Below are 15160 nucleotides of genomic sequence, written 5' to 3' on the forward strand. Positions count from 1 at the left end.
CATTGGTCTAAGAATATTTACTATTCCTGTGTCCCTAAAAGGACTATAATAAAAAGATTTAAAAGTAAGTACAAAAATTAGAAATTTGAATAACTTTTTGATACAAAACAGATTATGAGAGCTGTACAAACATAAGGGTTGATTTATCAAAGGCAAATAGGCTGTTCGTTTTACAAAGGAATTTGCACATTGCAAGGGAATTTTCCCTAGAGCTTAGTGAATGAGGTAAAGCTCTGCTGACTTCCATCATCCAATCTTGTGCTCATGTTTTGTTTATTTTTACATGTGCATGATTGGTATTTTTTTGCAAAAATGAAACCTAACCACATTTACTAAGCTCTGAGGCAAATTCCTTTGCATAGTGCAACTTCCCTTGCAATGTGCTATTTGCCTTTAGTAATTCAATCCCATAGACTGTTCACAGCAGCGTCAGTGTGGCTCAATCAGGGTAACATGTGGCTGCACAGCATAGTCTTTATGAGACTCTATAGCAACAGAGAGTCTAGCTGAGAATCACTATTCATTAAAACCATTCAGAACACAAGCCGCTACTCGCTTTTATCCTCATAAACACCATCCTTCTCAGTATAGTCAAGGGTAGCTGTGTTAACACAGGTAGACAGTTGGAAGGGTCCAAGGTTTAAGAGCATGGGGGATCTCCCCCTCACTATTACTAATGTACTTTGACAGCAATTGGGAAGATGCCCCCTATGGTAACTATGTCTACTGGAGAAGCTGTCTGACTGACCCCACTCTAGTTATGACAATGGAAGTCCATTCAAATCACTTGCTCAGCTACTTTCTATCTTCGTCTTCTACTGTAGCCTCTCTGAATTGCTGAGGATTTCCACTTATCAGTTTCAATGTAACAATATATGATGTACCACAGACTACTGCACTACGTACATTGTGCTACAATCTACATTCATACCACTAGAAATCAGGTATTTCATTTACATCAACAGGTAAGGCACACTTCTGATCATCCTTTGTGGAACTACATATAAATACCTGTTCTTGCTACACTCTCATCCCCTCCATACTCCAGTTCTGCTGTCTCCTCTTGCCCCACTCTACATTCTGGGCTCACTCCCTTGTTTTTTCACTTTTTCCCAAAATCTATTCTCAGTTTTTTCCCTATACCCAGTTCTGCAGTCTGGTCTTTCCTTCTCCTCTTCCCCCTTCTCCACTCATTGGTCCTACTGCACCATTTTTCTCTCCTCCACAATCGAGTCCTGCTGTTTTCTCTCCTGATGATTGCCTTTTGCTCGCCTCCTCCACAGTCTTGCTGCTTCTCTTCCTTGAAAGAGACAGGAGTTGTCAAATGCAGCCTTGTGCATTTGAAGACAAAATGAAGTGTAGCACCCTCCTAGATAGGTGCTAGGTAAAGCATAGTTATGGCCCTGTTCTGCTTATCAGGAGGGCCTGATCTGTTAGTTAGCCTGTCACCTGTTTCCAGGTGTGATTCACTGGGTCTGAGGGAGTGTCCCCACTGCAGCCAATGAGGGAGCTCATTGGACAGTGGAGGAAACCTAGTCAGTGACGCACTCTGTTTTATGTCAGTTCCAGTGGGAGGGAATTCCTGCAATGCATCCTGGCATTGGACATAAATAGGAGGGGAGCCTGTGACAGGCTGTCTTTGGGCGGGGAGCCAGGTCCCAGGAGGAGGGTGATGGCTGTCTCTCCTCCTGTTGCTAAGGAAGGTGGTCCAGGCAGTCGGTCTAGGGACCAGGGGATGAGCTATGCTGTGGAGGATCCAGTGTGTGCTGACCAAGTGGAGCTGTAGGGCAGGATTCTTCTGGAAAACCAGCTGTTGTGAGAACTCAAGATCTGCCCAGGGGTCTGCCTAAGAGAGGGGACCACTCCAGAGAGGTCAAGGGGATCAGAGAGCCAGCTAACCCGGGATGTGGCAGTAAAGGGGGTGCCAAGTTGTGAAGCCCTGAAGAATAGGGAGTAAAGGGGGTGCCAGGAAGGGCCCTCAAGTGTCTCAGCAGTACAGTCTGCACTACGAGTCAGCTACCTCCGGAAAGAGTACCTTAGGGAGCTTAAAGTACTTTTCACAATCAAAGGTGAAGCTTAAGTAAGCGGCATAGCCATGACCAGCATCGGTCAGCGTTAATCAGCGTCAGTCATTGCTAACCAGCATCAATTAGCAATTCTGTATAGTCCCTGCCTATTTGTGCATAGTTCTGTTGTATTCCACTCATCCCTTCTCCTATCCAAGTTCTCAATAAACCCTAAAAATCAAAGAAACTGAACTGGTTCTTGTCTGAGGTAATCACACTTGGAAACATGCTTAAATGTCCTACTGTTGCAAATAGTAACCCAGGGGAACCCATACTCAGCAGCTCCCATGGGAGTGCTGCTTTAGAAGCAAAAGGCTGTGTTTGATTTCCTTGCAATGAGTGCAAATGCATCTCATTAGGACTGGCAGTGTTTTCCAAAAGCACACAACACAAATCAGGTCAAATTCAGCTATAGAACTGTCATCTATTGACATCTATATGAGCCCTTTTAATTAGGAATGTGGGCAGGTGAAGTTAGCTTGCCTGCCAGTAGGTGGCTCTGTTGCCATTACACATGGGAAGGGGAGGATCATAAGCAGGTGCTAGATCTCCCTTTAGAGCAGGGATCCTCAAACTATGGCTCTCCAGCTGTTGCGGAACTACGCGTCCCATGAGGCATTGAAAAACCCTGACATTCACAGACATGACTAGGCATGATGGGAATTGTAGTTCCTGAACAACTGGAGGGCCATAGTTTGAAGACCCCTGCTTTAGAGGAACCCCTTCTGTAGTGCTGTAGTGGAGTAAGTGTCCCTTTATAGGAAAGCTGTGGGTAGGGCCCAGTGAGAGTAGGGTCTGGGAGCAGGATAACGTTGGTGTGTCAAGATGTAAACCTGAGTTGTAGCTGCCATAAGGATCCCTTAGCAGGGCTGAACTCTCAGTGAAAATAGTACAGAACATGTAGGGACTAGCTGGAGTCACATTGTCTATCCCTGACCTTCTGCAGGTTCTGAAGCTTGGTGTGTCTGGCTTTGGGACCCTTTGCAAGAGTTCTCTAATGTGTGTGGGAGCAGATAACCTCTGGGACTGTGCCCGACTGGGCAGGACTGGAGAATGAATATTGTGAGAGTAGCAGTGTGCTGATGGAAGGACCATGCCACCCCTGACCCTCAGTTGTGGGTCCTTTAACTCCTGTGGCTTGCTGTATAATGGCCTTGAGTTCAAGGACTAGCATACTATTCAGGAGTTTTCACATCTCTGTTGTGCTATCTTGAATAGGGATAAAGGGAAAATGATTGAAGATGTGTAATTGTGCTCTGCTCTGATAAGACTGCTGCATGATCATGTGATTGCTGAGATATTCTGTACTAACGATCTGCCACTATGTCAATATTGTAATCAAAAAAGAAATAATTGCAGTAAAGTGGTGAAAATGTATCTGTGAGTGGACACACCTTTAATTATATGTGAGCTTGTAGTCAGGGATGTTGTGATCGGGTCTATGGCCGGGATGCGTGTCCAAGATGGTGGACCCAAGGAAGGTATGTGGAGGTTCTTTCCAAGAAGAAGCGGGTGGGGCCTATGACAGTTTAGAATATTAATAGTCAGATGGGTTGAGTTAAGGCAGGATAGTTTGATTCAATAGGTGAGCTGAGAGGGGTTCTGGTTAAAATGGGCTATCAAAAGGGACTTTATGAGCACCGGTTTGGGGAATTGGAATTGGAATCTAAAGTTATCTGAGGAAGTTAGATTAGAATTAACCTCTATAAGAGAGGCACCTGAGTCACCCAGAAAGATGCAAAATGTTTGCTTTGTTGGATGAGCCTTGTTGTACTTCTGTGATGAAGAATTTCCTGTTTAGAATCAGCACTGTAAAGACAGAGGGTCAAGGGTACTGCATCCTGCTAGGACAATCATGGGAAAATGAAAACTCCTCCTTACAAGCTTTAACCCAACACTGATAGAAGTCACAAGACTGTTCTAACTGCTAATGAGAAATGGTATTTAGCAGTTTATATTTACTAAAACTATTGCATTTCCATGTTTTGTGTACCGTGGGAGACCAGATATGGTGAATGCAGGGTCTGACTCCTGGGTTTAGTAACACTTTAAAGTTTTTTTCAAGCAAACATGACTAGACCTTCTTCTGTGTATTGGCCGAGGATGAGAAAGGCACTCAACACTGAAGTGGTCTATAAAGTGAGGGATGGTGTGCCTTGTGTCTGTCCTGTCCATGGAAGACATACTGTATACAGTGCATTGCGAAATTATTCGGCCCCCTTGAACTTTTCGACCTTTTGCCACATTTCAGGCTTCAAACATAAAGATATAAAACTGTAATTTTTTGTCAAGAATCTACAACAAGTGGGACACAATCATGAATTGGAACAACATTTATTGGATATTTTAAACTTTTTTAACAAATAAAAAAACTGAAAAATTGGGTGTGCAAAATTATTCAGCCCCCTTAGGTTAATACTTTGTAGCGCCACCTTTTGCTGCGATTACAGCTGTAAGTCGCTTGGGGTATGTCTCTATCAGTTTTGCACATCGAGAGACTGAAATATTTGCCCATTCCTCCTTGCAAAACAGCTCGAGCTCAGTGAGGTTGGATGGAGAGCGTTTGTGAACAGCAGTTTTCAGTTCTTTCCACAGATTCTCGATTGGATTCAGGTCTGGACTTTGACTTGGCCATTGGCAAAAGGTCGAAAAGTTCAAGGGGGCCGAATACTTTTGCAATGCACTGTAAGTAAGTGCTGTATTTTCCACTCCTAGGCTCTGCCTGGGTAACTTGTTGTTAGGGTTCCTATGATGTGCCTGTAGGTGGAACCTAAAGAAGACAGCCTGTGGATTTTGTGGCCTATATTGAGGGAAGGAGCTCCTACACAACTTGGTGTCACAAGTTGAGGTCTCTGACCACTTGCAACTCAGAGGACCACTGAGGTCCATAGAAGTATGGCTGCCATATCATAAAATATTACAGGGCTTAATGACCTTGACATGTAAAAAATAAATTGTTACGCAAACAGTAGATTTTTCCTTATGCGTCAGTGGGCTTAATAGGCAATGAAGAAGAATATGATTTGCAAGTATTACGCCTATTATTGTATATTTATTCTATACTGTATTTAACTTATTTTTGCAAAGTGTCTTCTTTTCTAACTCTGGAACAGCTAAACTCCCAATGTACTTTTTAATTTCTAGTATCTGCCGCTGCTACAAGGAAAATCTCTTGCTATGATATTTGAAAAGAGAAGTACCAGAACTAGACTTTCTACAGAAACTGGTAAGAGTTGTTACTTTATTTCTAACTCAGATGTCTCAATTGTCTTTAGCCAGTGGCTTAGAGCATTTATATTTTTTACAGCAACATATGCCATTGCTCATTATAGCCTCCTAGCATGTGCTTAGCAGCTGTCTTTTAGAACATCTGTATTATTCCGGCAATATACCAACCTTATGTTATTTAATTATATATTGTATTGTGAATTTTTGATCAGTATTGTGGCTGTGCAGTGTTGTGGGTACTGATTCAATGCAGTTTGTAATTTGTCCCCCGTTTCCCAACCCCATACTTTTGTGTGTTCCCTTTTACAATCCAAAAACATACTGTTAATTAGCTTCCAATTAAATTTTCCCATGTTTATAAGTATCAGCTACACTGCAGATGTGATGTGCTCCACTATTCCACACATCAAACCCAAATGACCTTAAAAAGTAAACTTTATTTTGTGTAAATATTTCATTACAAATATTGCACACATCACATAGTGTCATTTTCAGAGATCAGCAAATATTTCCATAACTTCTATCCTTTGATTTCACTGGTCTACAAGGTGAAAGTCTTGGAAATGAACTTAGCTAAATTTTACCAGAATTGGGTCACTAATAAAGGGAAATTAAGTCCTGAGTATTAATTGGCTCTAGTTTCAAAGATACAGCTTCAAGTCAAAATCGCATCATAATAATTCAACATACGAGGGGGGTGTTCGATTATGCTCCTTAACGTTTCTGCAAAATGTGATATAGCAGTTAGAATGGTGCCACACCAATCATTATAAATGTATCTTTTTAAAAAGTTAAAGTTTGGGTCCGCTGACATTGACGGCCCCAGATCAGCTGCATCCTGCTCATCGTCTTTATCATCATTTAAGTCTAAAGAGTGGGATTCTGGTGGATCTGGAATTGGCAAGTCCTCGCCATGGGGTAAAGGATGCAGTGGAGATAGAATGTTTGGATATGCCACGGTCCACTTCTTCTTTCTTGGGATCCCTTTTACAATTGGGAGAACCATGCAAAAATAGCAGTCACTACTATGATTGGTGGGTCCCCTCAAAACCATTGGGACTGCGAAAAGCATGGACCTTTTCTTCTTGTTTAGCCATATACACAGATAGGTTGCACACGTAATACAACCATAATGAGGGGCCTCTATTTTGCATCCAACCTATAGGTGGTATGCCTTTTTTACTACTGCTTTCATGTTGCACTTTTGAGATACAAATGTAATCTCGCCACAAATGTAGCAGAAGTTAACTGTGTTGTTTACACAATTTCGAGGCATCTTGACTTCTGAGGAAAAATATCATGCAACTGTTCCTTGGAAATGTTAGGCAATGACACTTCCACAAGCCACCTGGTGTAACTGTATGATGCGTAGATCTGATCAAGACAAATGTACCTTGAATAAAAGAACAATAAATTACAGTTAGTTAATAATATTTAGTCTTAAAATGAAGATAAATGTATACATTTCCATGTGGTACCATTTTCATTGTTCTACCATACTTTATTGAGACGTTATGAGACATCATGATTATCAGACACCTACCTCCCCTTGTAGGCAAACATACTCGCCTATGTATACATCTTTATTGTGAAATATCTTAAAAACTTTAGCCAACCAGCACTTTTATCACCTGTTTTCTAATTCATCTAATCAAAATATGTATGAATTAGCACATTTTATCTCAGAGGTCGATAATTCCCAAAACTTGTAGACCAGTATTATTGGGACTGATCCACTCCGATATACTCTTTCTTTGAGTTATCTACAGTATCTCAAATGCTATCTTTACTATTGTAGCACCCTCCTAGTTAGGTTGCCAGGTAACTTTAGTTTTTGGACTCCTTCTGTAATCAAGGTAGCAGAGATTGTTTGGTTTGGTCTGTTTAGGGTTTCACAGGCTGGGGGTTTAACTGCTTCCCCCTGCCTCTAGCAAAAGCTTCCAAAGCTTAGGGAGGGAGAATTCAAAAAACAAGTCTGAATATAGATCAGTGCCTTGCCAGTCCCTGTGAAGGTGCACCAAGATGGTGGCTGGGCAGCTGATAAATAGTCTCAAGCCCTGGAGAGATGATTTTTTCCCAGGCACTTGAATTCCAAGCCTCTGGGGAACTGATGCCCCGGAAGTAGCTAAATTGGGTTGCTGTTTTACAAGGTTTCAGGAGCTACAATGCTGGGACCTAGAAGCAGCCTGGATCTGACTGCAGGCATTCTTCTAAGGGGTTTTGTGTGGGGAAGGATTGTCTTTGTCACTAAATGGTGTCTGAAGGAGGCTGGACGGAGGCAGTGGTCCTTGAGACTTGTGAGTAGAAACCCTAAAAGTGGTCCCTGTGTAGTGTCTTCAAGGTAGTATTGCTTACCAGCAAGTACTTTATACATTATAGCAAGGTAACCAGATGTCAGTGTGGTTCCCCCCCCCCCCATAGTCTTCAGCTGTAAGAGAGTTTAGTATTCACTTTTTCTTTGGAAGAAGATTTGGAGTATCCCATGCCCCAATTCCTCTTCGGTTTCGAGTTCTTCAACTCTTAAAAAGACAACCCCCAGACTGTTCACTGGAGCAAAAGTGAATGGCTTAGCCTGACTGACAGCATCTGTACTGTTTGGGAAAGAACCAGTTAAATTGAGCAACCCTTGTGGGGGTAGAGCTACACTGCCTATTGCTTCTTTCAATCTTCTGTCCATAACTTCTATCCTTTGAGTTCTGGGACTGATCTAGGTTAATATACTCTTTTTTCTGATAATCTATCTCAGATTCTATATTTACTACCTATTGCTACTTTCTGTCTTCTGTTCATACCTTCTGTCCATATCTGACAAATTTCACCACATTTTTGGTTTTATTAGGGGAAAATGTTGTGTGTCAGAGTGCTCATGTGTGCAAATTTTCCAACCAAGCAGGTGCTTCTTGTTTGTTTCTCCTCTATTATGGTCTCCGGGTTTTCAGCATGTGTGTGCATGATGATGTAATCATGAAACTTGCGAACTCCCCCTATTTCTTTGCCAATATTATTTTACTCCTCCCATTTAGTATATAGATGGTTAGTGCACACTTTATCAATATTTGTGTTTGTTTGTGACACTATTGGTATTACTTTATATACATTTGTGTTAAATGTATAGAACCTGACTTTTCCCCAGATAGATGCCCTTTCAGAGCACACGTGTAGTGAATTTATAGTATTATTACAACTGTAATAAAAACATTCTTATTTGCACTCACTTGTTAGTTTATACATCAATTTCATCTGGTATTTAAATTTCAGAATGCTCAGTGTTACATAGGATTTTTTAGCAGGTTACAAAAAAATTGTAATTGTTTTTATGGTGTAGGGTAGGAGTCTCCAAACTATTGTCCTCCAGTTGTTCAAGAACTACAACTCCCATCACGCCTAGTCAAGTGTGTGAATGTCAGAGTTTTTCAATGCCTCATGGGACATACAGTATATTTCAGCAACAGCTGGAGGGCGGTCGTTTGAAGATCCCTGCCGTAGAGTGTTATAGGTTTTCTCATATTTTTGTAGTTAATAAATAATATATATATTTTACATGCGCAGTGTGGCTCATTTCATACTCAAGGGGATTTTGGTAGTTTCATATTCAGTCTTTCCCTGGCTGAATGTCAATGGGTGACATGTCCGGTGAGTATGCTGGCCATGCAAGAACTGGGATGTTTTCAGCTTCCAGGAATTGTGTACAGATCCTTGCAGCATGGGGCCATGCATTATCATGCTGCAACATGAGGTGATGGTCGTGGATGAATGGCACAACAATAGGCCTCAGGATCTCGTCACGGTATCTCTGTGCATTCAAAATGCCATCAATAAAATAGACCTGTGTTCGTTGTCCATAACATATGCCTGCCCATACCATAACCCCACCGCTACCATGGGCCACTCGATCCACAATGTTCACATCAGCAAACCGCTCACCCATACAACGCCATACACGCTGTCTGCCATCTGCCCTGTACAATGAAAACCGGGATTCATCCCTGAAGAAAACACCTTTCCAAAGTGCCAGATGTCACTGAATGTGAGAATTTGCCCACTCAAGTCGGTTATGACGACTAACTGCAGTTAGGTCCAGACCCTGATGAGGATGACAAGCATTTGTAGAAAAATAAATAGCCGCACATCCAGGGATTCCAAATAAAATTCAAATTCTCTTTAATTCCAAAATGTTGCAAGTGATGACACCAAAAACACAAACATGAAGTCTCGTAGACGCGTTTCACACATACATCTTGTGCTTAATCATTACAAAGGATGACAAGCATGCAGATGAGCTTCCCTGAGACGGTTTCTGATCATTTGCGCAGAAATTATTTGGTTATGCAAACCGATTGTTGCAGCAGCTGTCCGGTTGGCTGGTCTCAGACGATCTTGTAGGTGAAGATACTAAATGTGGAGGTCCTGGGCTGGTGTGGGTACACGTGGTCTGTGGTTGTGAGGCCGGTTGGAGCTCTGGTGGACATTCCTGCAGTCAGCATGCCAATTTCACGCTCCCTCAAAACATGTGACGTCGGTGGCATTGTGCTGTGTGATAAAACTGCACATTTTAGAATTTCCTTTTATTGTGGCCAGCCTAAGGCACACCTGTGCAATAACCATGCTGTCTAATCAGCATCTTGATATGCCACACCTGTGAGGTGGATGGATTATCTCAGCAAAGGAGAAGTGCTCACTAACACAGATTTAGACAGATTTGTGAACAGTATTTGAAAGAAATAGGTCTTTTGTGTACATACAAAAAGTCTTAGATCTTTGAGTTCAGCTCATTAAAAAGAAAATTGTTGCATTTATATTTTGATCAGTGTAGTTTTATTTTTATGATCTTTACCCATTTACTTTGTTTTACCTGGTGATTCTGCCAATCTCCTATATTCTCTAAAGCATCCTGTTCTGTTCTGTCAATCCTATCCACAGGTTCATATCCATTAAAGCATTAACATGCGGGGAAGGGAATGACTAGGGATGTTGTTCATACCTATAACTCTGTCTATAGCATTAGACATTGCAACATCAGGAGAAACCAACAGGCATCATTTGCAGTATCCACCACCATCCTATTAGAGCTAAATTGAGAGGGTGCACACTCTGTGATCACATGATCATAGATGTGAACTTACGCTTTGAAGCTCCTGTTCACTTTTATTTGTCAAGAAAAAAATATATATAGGTCGTTTTCACACTGATGTGGTGCAGTTTGGCCGCAGCCCAGGTGTACCCATGGTTTTCGTGCAGTTAATCTGTGGTCCAGGGCTGTCTTTAACACAGGGCAAAAGGAGCAGCTGCCCTGGGCCCAGTCATTGTTGTGGGGCCCAAAGCTGCTGCCCCTTGAGCCCGCACTGCCTGCAAATAGGTTATAAGTGGATTTTGGAGGGCCCAAGAAAATATTTGCCCAGGGTCCAATTAATATTAAAGATGGCCCTGCTGTGGTCTCCCATAGACTTTCTATCAGATCGTGTGATTGTGGTGCGTTTTATGAAAGTGTACCACAGATACAGCATGCAGGACTTTTGGTGTGCTTTCACAAATAGAAACTTGCATTGCTATTAAACCACAGCTTACACTTCAGAAAGTTTCCAAGTATGGAGATTAAATATGGAAAGTTCCCACTTGTGGAGATAGAGCTAGCAGATACTGTTTTGGTGGAGGGGATATTACTATGATTCTGTGAGATAATATTATATTAATAGAGAAGATTTTTTATGCTCGTGGGGATATTATTTCTATTATTATTATTATTATTATTATTATTATTATTATTATTATTATTATTTTCCTAGTAGTGAAGGATATCATTTGCATTGCTTGGTGCCAGGAGGTAATTATTTTTGATGATATAACAATAGTGCCCAGAAAAATGATTTTAGTTCTAAAACTTACATTTTTGTTGGGGACTTGCTGCCAGATTACAATGCAGGTAGAAGGGGATATTATTGTGATGCTGAGAAAAATATTTGTGGTGCTGCAAGATGATTTTGTATCGCTGGGAAAAAGTTGTTATGATTCTTGTGATGAGGGGTTATTATCATGGTAAATCATTTACATGGTGGCAACTGCCCAGCACTTCTTTGCCCTTGAAATTGTCCTTAAATTTTGTCATGCAGACTGCTTGGGCAATCTTGGCTTGAAAAAAATCACAATGTCAGCAAGGACAAATAAAGTGAACCCTTATGCCCCGTACACACGTGCAGATTATCTGAAGACTTTTGTCTTCAGATTTACCTTTTCTATGTAGTGCAAGGGCCTGCCGGATTGCATACAAATTGAAAGTGTTTAGGTTTGACCTCATATTATATGGTTTTGGTAAGTCTGCAGACAAAAGTCTGCAGATAATCTGCACGTGTGTACGGGGCATTACACTAAAGTTAATGCTAATCCTAAGAACTCACTTTAGCACTGCATTATGGTACATTAACAAAAAGTGCTGCCAATGCACAGCAACACAGCCAAAAATGGCACCATTTTATCCAATGCAGTGTGCCACAATGCGTAGTATATGCGTTGTGGTGGGCTGCAGAATTAATGCATTATCCTTTTTGCTATTAGATATTTAAGAGCCTTTTAAAATGAATGGCAGGACAACAGAAAACACTGCACTGAGGTATGCGCATAGCCCTGCATTGTGGTAATGAAAATGCATAGATCTGAATTGACCTGTCATGATCATGAAGGCATCTAAAGGCCAGACAAAGAATTTGATTAAATCAGACTCTTCCACTTCTAATTCCCTGTGACTCAGACACCCGCAGTTCTAGACCTGACAAGTGGTTCAATTTAACTGGTCTTTGTTACTTCCCTTTCCTGTAGGCACCCAAGGTAGCAGACAAAATCAAAATACCTTAATCAAAGTTAGTGAGCCTACCCTCTAACTTAAAAGACACAAAGGGGAAGTCCTTTGGTAATTGGTTTAGAAAATGCCTAGGTAGAACCTAGGAAATGTAGACTTTGAACAACATCTGCCATCTGCGTACAGCCAGATCTGCTGGCATAAATGCTTGGTTGTCTCTCTGATGACCAAGATCTGTCTACACCTCTCTTTATACTTCACCTGGATATTCAGTGGGGAACCCCACTGCCTGATTCTCTGATATCTCACACTGGGGTTGATTTACTAAAGGCAAATAGACTGTGCACTTTGCAAAGTGCAGTTGCACTCTGCAAGTGCAGTTGCTCCAGAGCTTAGTAAATGAGCAAAAGCTCAGCTGACTTTATCCAATCATGTGCAAGCAAAAATGCATTTTTTTTTATTTTCCTTGCATGTGATTGGGTATTCTTTGCAAAGTGAAGATTTACCTCATTTACTAAGCTCTGGAGCAACTGCACTTGCAGGGTGCAACTGCACTTTGCACAGTGCACAGTCTATTTGCTTTTAGTAAATCAGCCCCATAGTTCCTGCATGCTGGAGTGGGACTGTCTAAGCAACTAACTACAGAGGGAAAAACTAAAGAGAGAGTCCTTCTAAATGCTGCATTATTAATTTTGATTTATTTATTAACATAGATGTGAGAACAAATTACCCCCTGATGAAGCCAAATCTGTCGGGGCGAAACATGTTGGGATTATCACCCCAGAAGTATTACTATATTTGGATCATATTAATTAGTCTCCAGAATATCAGTTTGGAGCCATTTTAATATTATTGTCTGTATATGTATTGTCTTATAATAATTTCTTAATGCATTAAATAAAATACATAGTTACATTTTTACCCTTTTTCAGTTTATTGGCACCTTAAAAATCCCAGCTCCTTCGTGAGCATCTTTTTCTGTGTTCTATTTTCATTAAGGGATGCGGCAGAGATGTATAGTAACGAAGTAGAACTACTTAAGTACTGTACTTAAGTACCGAAATGCGGTATCTGTACTTTCCTAGAGTAGAATTTTTTTCTCCTACTTCTACTTTTACTTCACTACATTTTTTCGATGATTTCGATACTTCTACTCAAGTATTTTTTTTTTGTGCTGCATAGTTACTCGTTACTTTTAAAAAAATTACCACTGCCAGAACAGTAGATGGCAGGTTGCATAAAGCTCAAAAAAATGTGTATAATGTCATTTGTAAATCAGCGCATACGGAAATAAAGGCTGTGTATAATAAAAGCTGCTATACCAAATCTTTCCAATAAAAAGAAAATATGAAACAAACAAATAAATGGTGCTACAGCGCTTAAAGTGCATCAAGAAACTACTAACAAACACAGGTTAATCATTTGAATAAATCATTTGAAATAATAAAAACAATATGATGTTCAAACTTTTGACTTATTTCTTTAATAACTACATAACACAGTACTTGTACTTCTACTTTTAGTACTTGAGTAGAAATTTTTTTTCAAAACTACTGGTACTTTTTACTTTTAGTACTTAAGTAGCAAATTTTTTGAAAAAACTACTTGCAATACTTAAGTAAAAAAAATGTTGAATACTTTAGTACTTCTACTTAAGTAACTTTTTCTGCGAGCACTTCCACTTCTACTCAAGTAATTTTTTGATCGAGCACTTGTACTTTTACTCAAGTAGAAATTTTGAGTACTTTATACAAGTCTGGGATGCGGTGCTAGGTGAGCTTACCCCTGGAAACACTTTTTTTCTTGTCTATAGAGAGAGTTGCTATGCCTTTTTTTTTTACAGTCACACCTGCAAGTTGTGGGCATTGGCTTTCCAGCATTTTATTTCCAAGAAGTGGCACAGTTCAAATTATTTGTATGGAACCTCTTGTGTTGGCTGGCTGTGCACTTTTTGTTTATGAAAGCAAGGTCATGAAGATCATATGATATTGTTTTTAACCGCTTAAGGACTGCCCCCACGTACACATACTGCAGCAGTGCGGCCTTAACTGTATGTGATTCGATCTTTGGCTCTGGGGCATGCACACCGCCGGAGCCCCGCTCCCACTGTGATTGGACACAGCGGGAGCCAATCAGCAGGTTCAGCGGTGGACGCCGTGACCAGCCGATCGTTTAGAGGAGAGGCAGAATGGCAGTCTGCCTATGCAAACAAGGCATATTGTTGTTCTGTGAGGGAGGAAAGTGGGGATCTTGTGTTTCTGCTAGGCACAGCATTCCCCCCACAGTTAGAAAGCACTCCCTAGGAGCATACCTAACTCTTTCATTGCCCCTGATGTTAACCCCTTCCCTGCCAGTGTCATTTATACAATGACAGTGCATTTTTCTTAGCACTGATCACTGTATTGGTGTAACTGGTCCCCAAAAATTGTCACTTGGTGTCAGATTTGTCCATGTCAACGTTTTAACTTTGCGCAAACCAATCAATATATACGCTTTTTGGGATTTTTTTTTTTTTTTTCCAAAAACATGTAGCAGAATATGTATTGGCCTAAATTGATGAAGAAATTAGATTGTTTACTTTTTTTTATTGGTTGTGTTTTATAGAAGAAAGTAAAAAAAAAATATATATATATTTTTTTTTTTCAAAATTGTCGCTACTTTGTTGTTTATAGGGCAAAAAATAAAAACCACAGAGGTGATCAAATACCACCAAAATAAACACTCTTTGTGGGGAAAAAAGGACATAATTTCTAGATTGTAAGCTCTAACGAGCAGGGCCCTCTAAATCTTCCTGTATTGAATTGTATTGTAACTGTATTGTCTTCCCTTATATTGTAAAGCGCTGCGCAAACTGTCAGCGCTATATAAATCCTGTATAATAATAATAATAAATTCTATTTGGGTACAGTGCCGCATGACCGTGCAATTGTCAGTTAAAGCAACGCAGTGCCGTATCGCAAAAAATGGCCTGATCAGGAAGAGGGTAAAACCTTCTGGAGCTGCAGTGATTAAATAAAGGGTTAGATATAGATGCAGTGTTGGCAATACAGGATAAAGCAGTAGTAAACAAATGTAA

General features: G+C 40.6%; 1 protein-coding gene across 1 annotated transcript in view; it reads left to right on the forward strand.

Moving 5' to 3' along the window:
- OTC (ornithine transcarbamylase) overlaps positions 1–15160 on the forward strand; it is an 83848-nt gene that overhangs the window by 23325 nt on the left and 45363 nt on the right. The window contains exon 3 of the mRNA XM_082245441.1: positions 5211–5292. Within this exon, the coding sequence (XP_082101567.1) occupies positions 5211–5292 (82 nt within the window). The remainder of the gene's footprint in view (positions 1–5210; positions 5293–15160) is intronic.

This window comes from Pelophylax lessonae (genome assembly GCF_965119305.1).
Source record: "Pelophylax lessonae genome assembly, chromosome: 2".
NCBI classification, from domain to species: Eukaryota; Metazoa; Chordata; class Amphibia; order Anura; family Ranidae; genus Pelophylax; species Pelophylax lessonae.